The sequence below is a fragment of the Mus pahari genome, chromosome 13 (assembly GCF_900095145.1).
Source record: "Mus pahari chromosome 13, PAHARI_EIJ_v1.1, whole genome shotgun sequence".
Taxonomy (NCBI): Eukaryota; Metazoa; Chordata; class Mammalia; order Rodentia; family Muridae; genus Mus; species Mus pahari.
This window is the reverse complement of record NC_034602.1, coordinates 90,145,044-90,157,036: the sequence shown is the minus strand read 5'-3', so window position 1 is coordinate 90,157,036 and position 11,993 is coordinate 90,145,044. Positions and strand designations below refer to the sequence as shown.

At 46.0% G+C, this 11,993-nt stretch overlaps 1 protein-coding gene across 1 annotated transcript in view; it reads right to left on the bottom strand.

The window, feature by feature from the left end:
• Cds1 (CDP-diacylglycerol synthase 1) overlaps window positions 1-11,993 on the bottom strand; it is a 63,434-nt gene that overhangs the window by 18,979 nt on the left and 32,462 nt on the right. The window contains exons 4-5 of the mRNA XM_021211061.2: window positions 10,014-10,111; window positions 8,458-8,597 (exon numbers count right to left, since the gene is read on the bottom strand). Of these exons, the coding sequence (XP_021066720.1) occupies window positions 8,458-8,597; window positions 10,014-10,111 (238 nt within the window). The remainder of the gene's footprint in view (window positions 1-8,457; window positions 8,598-10,013; window positions 10,112-11,993) is intronic.

Sequence of the window (11,993 nt, the reverse complement as noted above, 5' to 3'; positions counted from 1 at the left end):
CAAGAAGTGGGAGTGAGTGGGCAGGGGAGCAGGGCAGGGGGAGGGTATAGGGGACATTCGGGATAGCATTTGAAATGTAAATGAAGAAAATATCTAATAAAACAATAAAAAAAGATTGAGAGTATCACAGAATATGTTCAGTGTCTACCACGAGTATGGCAGCTAGAGCCTGTTAAACACTGCATGTTCCTACTCCCATCAGTCTAAGCGTTTCTTCATATGTATCAACTTCATCCTTCCAGCGTCCTTGATGAAGCTACCATCATCTCCGTTTCACTAACGAGGACTGAGGACCACAGAGTGAAAAGAGATCTTCAGATGCTCCCGCCCTCAAGCCATGCCGTTGCGTAGCAACTCACGTGGCACGATTCACACAAAGAGTGACCTGAAGTATAAATGCAGTAGAACGCTCTCAAGGGATTTCTTCCTTTGTGTTTGAGTTTATGACGGCATCACAGACACGTATTACAAGGAAGACATATTGCACTTGCCCAGCTCAGTGAAAGTCCCTAATCATACACTAACACGGTAAGAGGCTTGCTCAGAGCACCGTCACCTTGTAAAGATGTGCTTGTAGCAGAGGTGGATCCTGAAAATGCACAGAGTCTAACTGGGCAGGCGGCATGAGTTCTGCAATGGGATCAGACTGAATCTTACACAGAAACTGCATCTGTTTTTGCCACCTGACCTACAGCACATGAGATAAATGCTAGCTTTTACATCTCTATACTCGGTACGCGGGGCAGTGTAACCCAGGGAGTATCTGTCCTCAGGGCAGAGGACCAAGCAGCAGCTGCCCCTGTCTGCTTTTGAAGACTGATTTTAAACATCCACAAGTAAGGATTATGGCAGAATAAGGGCAGTAGGCAGAGGCCACCGACCGTCCCCATGTCCTATCTACCAGTGGGCAGGGGCCACTGTTCCTACATTCTATCTGTCATCTACAGAGTAAACTGATCACTGGACTGCGAGGCCAGTAAGAAAGCACTCTTTGGTAGAGCTGTCCTAAAGCTGAAACAACACTCAGGAGCAGAGGGAGAGAACAGGGGTGAAAGAGATGGGCTAAGGACATGGAGTCCACGCTGCTCCTACTGCCAAGCACTGAAAGTCTCTTAAGTTTTCCTGCTGTGGTGACTAGGTTTATGTTCTCCTTATTTCTTTATTGAGATTTTTTATATGAATGTGTATTTATTATTTTCCCTCCCACCCACCCACCCCCGCCACCGTCAACTCCTTGAATTCACAGATGTCTATATATAGAAGAATCAAACTGGAGACACATCTATCACACTGTACAAAGTCAACTCGAAATGGATCAAAGGCCTCCGTGTGGACCTAACATGCTGACACTCCTAGAAGATGTGCGGTCGGCAGGTGAAGGAGCGTTCTCTCTGAAAGGGACTCCATTTGGCTAGGTAGTAAAGGCAAGATCTGAGTGGGACCTTACAAAAGTAAACACCCAGTCCAGAAAGTGAAGAGGACGTCTGCAGAGGAGGAGAGGACACTGGACAGCTAGTTACCCTCATGGGCTCCTGTATTTGAATGCTTAGTCACCAGGGAGGGGCACTGATTGAAAGGATTAGAAGGATTAGGAAGTGTGACCTTATTGGATGAAGTGTGTCACAGAGGATGGGCTTTGTCATTTCAAAAACACTCTCTCCCTCCAACCCGCCTCTCAGTCTGTGGACCAGGATAAAGTTCTCAGCCACTGCTCCAGCGCCATGCAAGCCACCAAGCCTACGGCCATGATGATAATGGACTAGGTCCCTGAAAAACTGCAAGCGAGCCCCTAATTAAGTAAGAGTTGCCTTGGTCACGGTGCCTGTCACAGCAACAGAACAGTGCTAAGACAGCAAGTTCATCTAAAGCTAGATATTTTCAAAGAAAAACATTCTTCTTAAAAGCTGGCATGAAATCACCATTCACAACTATGTGACTGTGAATATTTGATGCTTAAAACATAAGAGAGTGCGCCGGGCAGTGGTGGCACACGCCTTTAATCCCAGCACTTGGGAGGCAGAGGCAGGTGGATTTCTGAGTTCGAGGCCATCCTGGTCTACAAAGTGAGTTCCAGGACAGCCAGGGCTACAAAGAAAAACCCTAAAAAAAAAAAAAAAAAAAAAAAAAAAAAAACATAAGAGAGTGTACATCTGATATCTTAATGACTCTGGAGAAAATATACTTTATGCATCTGGAGCTACAGTTGAACCTTCCTCTTAACTAGCAAAGAATATTTACATTGCCATGTTTTTGATTAAAATCCTAGGCTTTGTTACACAATTGTAAGTAACAGTATTCACTGGGAAGGCTGGTGAGGTTTTTGTCAGCTTAACACAAAGTAGAGTCACCTGCGAAGAGAGTCTTTAACTGAGGATCTGCCTTCTTCACCTGGCTTGCGGACGTGTCAGGGGTGTTTCCCTGAGTGATGATGAGTGTGGGAGGGCAGTGGCACCCCGAGGACCCAAGTGGCCCTGGAGGGTATGAGAAAGCAGCTGAGAGCCATGCTCCTCCCCGGTCTGGGCTTCATTCCTTGCCCCCAGGTTCCTGCTATGGCTTCCCTCGGTGATGGCTCTGTGGCTACCACAACGTATAAACCCAATAAACTTTTTCTCCTCGGGCTGCTTTGGATCAGTGCTTTTTCACAGCAGCAGAAAGCAAAGTAGAGCAGGTCCTGGCATACTCGGGCACACTCGGGCACACTCAGCTCTGATGATGTAACAGCTCTCAGTGTGGCTGCCCTGCCTGAGCTGGAGGTGCTGACACAGAGATGAGCATCCTATATTCCATCCCAAGCACTCCACAGCAAGAGCCAGTTAGTTGCCAACACAGAGAGTTGACTCTACAGCAAAGAACAGAAGCAAATGATGTGGTCGAGCACACCAGGAAAAGAGAAGGAGAAACAGAATTTCAGGAAATGTGTTAACAGTTTAAAACTTTGCAAGCATTTATGATATTCAAGATGCAAGATTAAAAAAAAAAGTGAGATAGGCAGGCATGAGCAGCTCCAGCTGAAGAGACAGAAGACAGAGCAACCTGTTTTAAATTTTACTATAGTGATTATGCAACTCAGTAAACACGTGTCCTCTTCGGTCCTAACAGCCATGAGGATGTGCCTACGTTTGCCCGAGGTGCTTGCTAACTCCTCACTCTGTGCTAGGCTATACTACTTGACAAAAAAGTTTCTGGCATCGGCTTAAATACACTCTGGGGGGCCCTGGGTGGGCTCCTTTCCACCCTTAGCTACAGCTGAGCAGTTTACACAAAGGTTAAAAAGTAGGTAATGTGGAAGCTGCCATGCAAACAAGACACATTAGCCGAGTTTAAAAAGAATTGCTGATGAAGGGTACTGATCAAATACCTTAAGAATTTTAAAGACACCAAACCACCACATATAAATGTATTCAGAGTGATCACATGACTGTAGCTGGTGATGTCCTTTGGGGTCCAACACCCCAAATACCTTTACCTGTCATTACAGGGCTTGCAACTACAGGCTTGCTCTCATTCCTAAGCAGGGAGAATCCACGTGGCCAAGCCTGTGAGGTGTGGTCTTTATGCAAATCTGGTCTCTGGAGAAGTTTGTATTATTGCTAGTCTCACTGACTTTTTTCTTTGCTTATCAGTCAAATTCACTTTGTGACAAGATTACCTAAATCAGATAATGGCAAGATTATCTAAATGTCAGAATGACCTCCAGACCCTGTCAGTGAGTCCCCTTGCATGACAGGATACATGTCATTGAATTTCATGGCCTCTGATGAGGAGGACAGACACAGAGATACAAACATTTTATTCCAGCAAAATTTAATGTCAGTGAAACAGCTTAGGCCATCTTTGCTTTTAACGTCAGCTAAGACACACTTTCCAAAGTCCTTTGATCACTGCAATAAAACCAACGTTTCCATGGCGCCCTTTCACACTGTAACAGTACAGATCTATGAACACAGCACCTCCCACTTCCCCATACAGTTTCGAAGTCCAGCTCTGTCCATCAGACTCACTGTTCTGCTATCAATGTAAAGACTCACATCAAGGAAACAGACAAGGCAAAGAAGCTGAGGTGACAGCACTCACAAGCACCAGTCATTCAGCATACACATGAGAGCACGCGTGCACACACACACTAGCACTCACAAGCACCAGTCATTCAGCATACACGAGAGCACGCATGCACACACACACTAGCAGTCACAAGTACCATGCATGGACGTGCCCCATCTCAGACTTCCAGTTATTCCAGCACATACACAGGCTCTAGGAATTGACTGAGAGGCACACATAGTGAGAGGCATGGCTGGTGCCCCAAGCCTAGCAGGGCCACTTTCGGGCCACACGTGAGAGGCTCTTGTATTGGAATGCTCAGTCACTAGGGAGTGGCACTGTTTGAAAGGATTAGAAGGACTGGTTAAGGATTATACTCCTCCATTACGAGTATAAACCTACAAGATTCAGGCTCTGCCTCCTCACGTCACCCTGTTAACTGCTCCCAACCTATTTTTCACTTAGTCACAGACTTGTTCTCCTCTTCTTTTGGAGTGGAATCCCCCAGGGGCTTCCCTGGGAGAAGTCCAAACCCTTCCCATTGACACAGACAGTTTCCCTGTATGTACTTTCCAGGCTTGGACATGCATCACCTCTCAGCTCTGCCCCTGGCTCAGCTAGTTGGTCCCTCCTCCTGGGATGATTGGCAGAGGCCTGCCCACTCCTCACTCTTGTGGTACTGGTCACCTCTTCCCCAAGGTGTCTGAGATCCCAGCCTTTCTCAGAGTGAAGGCACTCCTCCCTGCTCCTTTAAGTCTTGCCCTGTGGCCACACAGGACTCTAGCATTGGGACGAACTTCAGGGTTTGTTTAAAAAGATGATTGGTGGCTTCCAGATGAGCTTTGGTGGCCCTACTAATGCTTGTGGTAAAATACGTCTGTGGCAGAAACCAGAACATCACTGTGGAAAAAGAAAGGAAAAAAAAAAAAGCAGAAATTGTGTTTGATGAGATTCTAAAACTTTCTTGTATGGAATAGTCACTGAAAAGGAGTTGGTTGGGAGGTGGTGTGTAAATGTATAAACAGAAACAACAACAACAAAAAAATTCACTGTCTCTGCTCAACAGAAACTGTTCCAAGCTTGAGCTCCAGTCATCAAAGGTGGGAGGAAGGGGAGGAGGAGGAAGAAGAGGAAGAGGAGGAAGGAGAGGAGGGGAGGAAGCTGCAGCCTCACACTGAGCCCACTGGACTACAAGCAGCATTCTGACATAACTACAGCTCAGGAGGCACAGGTGGGTTTAGATGTGTCAGTATAAAGCCATCCTCAAGCACAGTAACTGGAAACTATAGAATAATCTGCTCTTCTCTGTCTAAGAAAGTAGCTGAGGGGAGACAGGAACACACGGGCTTGAATACTCTGGACATTTCTGGAGTAACTCCAGTAAGCCTCTGGAGCCAGGAAGTTCAGCTCTACGGCATCAAGACGGCCCCACTGAGACTCGCTTGTTTTTCTGAACGCTTACTATGGGCATCTAAGATATATGTTCTAAAGCATCCTACCTTCGACAAGACTTTTAGGATTTAGGCATGCTTCCCACTCAGAAGGCAGCTTATGAGAGGCACAGACCAGAGCCTGGTCAGCGACGGCCACATGTCCAGCCCTCCCACACTGATGACTTTAGTCCCTGTGGTAGAAACCCTGGCTCCCCGACAGCCCACAGAACTGAGACACTGATGGGCGGTGTTATGACACGGGAGAATGCAGCCGTGTCAAGGTGGCCGTGCACAAGTACACTCATTTCCATTCAGCCTGGCAGCCGCTGAGATGCCACTGGAAGATACGAAGAAGAAGACGACCAAGCAGAACAGAGAACAGAAGGAAATTGTCTGAGACAGCAGAACTGACCAGGAAGGGTCTTCCCTAGAACAGATACAGACAGTGGAGGCAGAAGCATCAAGGGAATGGCTAGCAGCAGACGCAACTCCCCCACCCCACCTCCACCCCGAGTCATGACATCTGTCATGAAGATAGACTAAAGAGACTCCAGGAACACAAGGCATGTTCTCACACAGGGCACTACGGGGTGCCCTGCTTCTGTAAGGGAGGGGTGATGTCCAAAAGGCTGGTTAACCAGGGAAAGAAGTAAATCATAAAAGCAGGGAGCCTCTGTGCAGCTGGTCCATAGGAGGGGGGCCCAGAGACCCCCAGAAAACAAGGTAAAAAAAATATAAAAAACACGCTCTCTCGATTGTGTGGACATTTGAAAACAAAAAACACAGAATACTAAACTACATGTAAGCTTGCCCACAGAAAATATGGAAGGCTCTAAAACTGAACTGTGTGGGAAGGAGAAGGTAGGGCAGTTGCTTCAGCAGAGGAGAGGTGAAAAGTTCAAAACTGATGGAGGGCTGGAGGGCTGGCTTGTCAGGTAAGAGCACCGTGGCTTGATTCTCAGCACCTAGTGACAGATCACAACCATTTCTAATTCCAACTGCTGGGGGTCCACTGCCCTCTTCTGGCCTCCTCAGGCCCTGCACACACATAGTGAACAGACACACATTCAAGCAAAACACTTATATATATATATATATATATTTATATCAAAAATCTTTTTAAAATAATACAGGAAATGAGATGGTATTTGGCTCAACAGGAAGTGAAGGCATGGCTTGAGTACCTGTTAGATACCATAAACAGTGACTGAAAGGCCTGAGCGTGTGGAATGTGAAACAGGATTTAACAAGTAGTCAACATCAAAACAAATCATGCCAATAAGAAACAAGCAGGTGTCACTTATGGAGACAGAGAACCCGAGAGGAGTCTGGGTAAGATACTGTTGACACTGCAAATCTCTAGAAACTGATTTTTTAAAACTAATAAATAGCACAAATCGCTTATACTTTAATTAATCGTTAATCTTGCCAAGCAATTGTAGTAACCACATGAAACTGTCAGGGGTAACAACAGAAGGCATCCTGGGAGATGAGCCACACCAGAAGCCACAAAACAAATGAACAAACCTGGAAAAACCAGAAGCCACCACAGAGCTCTTTCCTGCTAACATCAACTGACTTTTATTAAACAGCAAGGGTGAGGTGCCACTGATCTGCAGACTGAGACGGTATATTCCTAACTCCTAAAGAAAGATTCCACCTTGGAATCAGGTCTTCATTCAAAGAAACCAAGCTTGTCTGGCGAGAGGAAGCAAGATATGGTGGCACGTGTGCATACTGATAGCGAACAGCCCTCTGCCTCGCACTACAGAACCTTAAGGGGACCTTTCAGCAGGGCCAGTCATTGCCATCTCTTCATGACCACACCCCCTCCAGCTGCCTAGAATTCTAATGGACCAGCCACCTCCAGACTGAAACAGGGATATTTTAGGTACTATTATTTCTAAGAAGGCATCTTCTGTAAATGTATCATCAATAACTCTTTAAAGATGTATTTCATTTCATGGGTATGAGTGTTTAGCCTGCATGGGTCCCCTGGACAATTGTGAGCTACCATGTATGTACTGAGAACCAAGCCAGGGTCCTAGAAAAGAGCAGCCAGTGCTCTCAGCCCTTGGCCCATCTCTCCAGTCCCCAATTAATAACTCTTAAAATTAAGGGGTGGAAAAACAAACAGAAAACAGGATTGAATGGGGAAAAAGCTGATATAAAATGAGAAAGATATTTTAGGAAAAAAAAAACATTTTCCAAAAGCCCCAGCGCCAGTCCATGCTGTGCCCCACATCCTCATGTCTTAGTATTAGAGAGCAGGGATGAGAGGCCTCACACGCACAGAGCAGAACTCCGTGTATCCCAGCTCTTCCTTAAACAGCTGACTTTCAATCTGAAGCAAAAAAAGGTGGCCAGCGCCCTGGAAAAGGTGGCCAGCATCCTAGAAAAGGTGGCCAGCGCCCTGGAAAAGGTAGCCAGCGCCCTGGAAAAGGTGGCCAGCGCCCTGGAAAAGGTGGCCAGCGCCCTGGAAAAGGTGGCCAGCGCCCTGGAAANGCCAGCGCCCTGGAAAAGGTGGCCAGCGCCCTGGAAAAGGTGGCCAGCGCCCTGGAAAAGGTGGCCAGCGCCCTGGAAACAAACTTGCACACAGAGTATGACATCTCCAAAAGACTACCTGGTTAATCTAGAAGAAAAGCTTTATTCCCTAGAGACATTATAAATATATATATTTGTAAAATTTTCTCTATAAATTATATTTGATTAATGAATTCTCTGTGTTTCAAAGGTTTTTAAAAACTATGAACTGAAAAGAAAAATTTCAAGAACATGGAATGCTATAATTATGTATTTCTATTTAATTGCCATCAGAAAGTAAATGCTACTGAAGACCACAGTAGAGTAAACAGCTTTATCTGTGAGAAAGTTTAAGGAAAGCCCAGAATAAAACGCAACAGGAAAACACAAATGCATTTAAACAGCCTACACAACCATTGGGAACCATGAGCTGTGGGTCAGTAGAGTGACCCCAAGTTACCTGCCAGGTAGAGGGCGAACGATATGAACCTGTGGTAGCGAATGAGGAACTGCAGCTGCTCCTCCCTCTGAACAAATGTGGCGAAGTAATCTGCCACCGTCTCTCCATAGAAGAAGTAGTTCACACACAGGAGGAAGTACCTGGAATTTAAACCCATTAGCTTGCTGTGTTGAAATGCTTTCCCGATCAAATGTGACACAATCAGTCCCTGCATTTTGATGTCAATACTAAGATCAAAATCCAATTAGGCGATTCATCCAAAATGTGCTCCCGCACAGTGCCATTTCCTCATCTTAAATGTCACTTTAAACCCATCAGCCAACCGCAACCAGCGACCCAAAGGCAGTTCGTGTGTCTAACTCACATTATAGCATCAGAGACAGCAACGGCAAAATACAAGACATGGGCCTGCATGCCTACACACACACACACACACACACACACACACACACACACACACACACACACGCACAGAGCATTAAGTTTATAGTGAAAAGAACTCTTAGCTATTCAATGGTCCCAGGTTTAAGAACAAATACTGCAGGCCACAACCCCCCCCCCTCGCCACAGCGAGCAAAGAGGGAAAGGAGGAAGACATAGTGAGTGCTTCCCTCACTGCTCCCTACACAGGCCTCCTCGCATCCTTCTCAGCTCTTCCCAATGCCAGAGGGCTCCCGGTGTGTGTGTGTGTGTGTGTGTGTGTGTGTGTGAGTGTGTGTGCATGTGTGAGTATACATGCGTGAGTATGCATGCATGTGTATGTGAGTCTATGTGTATGCATGTGTTAGTGTACATGTCTGTGCATGTGTTTGTGTGTGTGTACATGTGTGTGTTTCCCATATCTCTTAGTGAGAAATGAAGAGACATGACAGAAGACAATCACCTCTTACTGACAGCCACCTACCCACTCTACCATGTCCCCATCTCCAGGATCTTACTATACATCTTAGGTTGGCTCTGCCCTAATGGTCCTCCTGCCTCAGACAGTCAGCAACTGAGTGAGTTGCTGTGAGTTGCTTTGGATGACAGAACTAGGGTTATAGGCTCTTGCCACTGAACTTGGGTAGGGCACTACTTAGAATATTCCAAGCCCCGAGGGTAAGGTATATCTATCTTAGAAAGCCAATGGCTCCCTGGAGGATGTGAGTGGAATAACTCCCTTCCGGGCATGACTGAGGAGGCCGACCTATCACCACCCCATGTTTCCTACTCGGGGTCTTGATAGGGTTGAGGGTGTGATTTTAAAGCACAAACAACAAAACTTTACATGTATTGTACATACCAAATAGTTTATGTGTTCTCTTGACTATTTGAGGGAAAAGATAATTAAGCTTTTTCATAAACTCATGATCAGGGAGCAGTTAAAACAGCATATATATAAATCATTAATTAGATATTATTACAGAGAAAACTGCCTGTACCAGAGAAGGAGCAAAGGCCACGTTCATCTTTACAAACTCAGTGGCTCCGCCTTTCTCTTTCTCCAGAACCATCCTGTGATTTCAGAATTTAGCAGAGTCAGACCTGCAAATCTCTAGTGTTTCACGGCCACTCACCAACTTAGTGTCCTAAACCACGGGAGGTCATAGGAGTGATAGACCCGGTACCCGATGGTGATGATCTCCTGGAAGCACTTCACTTGGATGCCCAGAACCTGAAAATAAAACACAGCATGGTCACATGGTTCCCAGTGCGTCCATCTCTGCTGTGCTACTTAAGAGCAAGTCCTGAACACGTGTGTTCTAGAAAATCTTAATCTACGAACTTTTAATTATTCTAAATGACAACAGCAAAAAGGCAATACTTGCTCTTTCAATGGAGTGGTGTCTAACTGAGTAGCAGAAAGATGTTTAAATGAAGGTCAGTGATCTTCCCAAGAGAAACCTGTTCAGCAGTTTAAAGTGCAGGGCTAGGGTCTCCTTGGCAGCAGAGCGGGCCTTATCCGTTTATTTTGATTACTTATTTCTCTGTATTCACACCATTCCTCAAGACGGATAATTGTTTCTTTTTGAGACAGGGCTTCACACTATTGAGCAGACTGGCCTCTGCCGCCCACCTCTCTGCCGCCCACCTCTCTGCTGCCCACTTCTCTGTGCAGCTCTAGCCTTTCCGTTTATGTCTCTTATATCAGTTTAGAGAAAAGGCTGACTTACAGAAGCGTGCTTGTAGGTATGCATCTTTAGTCACGTGTTCCAGCCCATGTATAAAGATGGTGGCTGGGACTTTCAATCTCAGCACACAGGAGGCAAAGGAGCAGACCTCTGAGAGTTCAAAGCTAGCCTTGTCTCTATTGTGAGTTCCAGGTCAGCAGTAGCCAAATAGTAAGACCCTACCTTTAAAAATAAATGTCCAAGAAAAGCAAGCACAAAATCTCCTCCTCCTGGCTGCACAGACCATCACAGAGCCAGCAAGTGTCAGTTATTCTGAATGGTCACGCTAGCCTTCCACACGTGCACACTCTGCCCCGCAACAAAGTTCACAGAGCTCTGTTTGCACGGTGCCTTTGTGTTTATGAACTGATGTTCTTTTCACAGCCCTTCTCAAAGATACCCATGGATCCAGGTGAAATTGTAAGATCTGACTTCAGCTTGGGCTACATCAGTTCCAAGACTCGGTTTGCAAAGGGCACAATGAAAACCTCTGAAGCAAGAGGAGAGAGTGTACACGCAAGAGGAGAGAGTGTGCGCGCAAGAGGAGAGAGTGTGCGCGCAAGAGGAGAGAGTGTGCGCGCAAGAGGAGAGAGTGTGCGCGCAAGAGACTACTTTCCCTCCTCTAGAGAGCACACCCAAGGGCTTAGGATTATACCATCTTGTACAAAATAAGACTTCTATAAGCTTAGAGAGCTTAAAAACTTTTTAAGAAATATCTTGGGATTATATCACATATTTGTAGATTACAATCTAAAATCCTAAAATTTCAAAACTCATGTGTGAATATGTATTTTTGTATTATTTCTTCTAGTATTTAGTATTAAGTTTGTGGAAATGAGGCAGTGGATAACAGACACTAAGTTCACTTGCATGGAGGTCAAACCCCAGCACTGGGGAAAGGAGCGGGAAGACAGTAGGCAGAGCCCAGGCCTCGCTGGCAGCAGCCTGCCACAGCAGAGCCTCCAGGCTCAGGGAGAGACCCTGCCTCAAAAGATATGGTGCGGAGAGCTGGGAACAAACGCTCAGCACGAGTCTCTGGCATCTACATGTGCGCACACACACAAATATACATGCCTGCATTCACACAAACATGCACGCACACACACAGGGGGTGGCAGAGAGAGAGGGAGAGAGATTGGTTTCTATAAATTAGTCTTCTCAAATCTGCCATTCAGGATATTTTAAAGCATTTATTATTGTATGTCCAATCACATTCTATGAAAAAGCCACATAATAAAGATATATTGTATCCAAGTATAAGGAGTGATAGCAACAAAAGTCATTCATGTAGCCGGGCCTGGTGGCGCAGGCCTTTAATCCCAGCACTCGGGAGGCAGAGGCAGGTGGATTTCTGAGTTCGAGGCCAGCCTGGTCTACCAAGTGAGT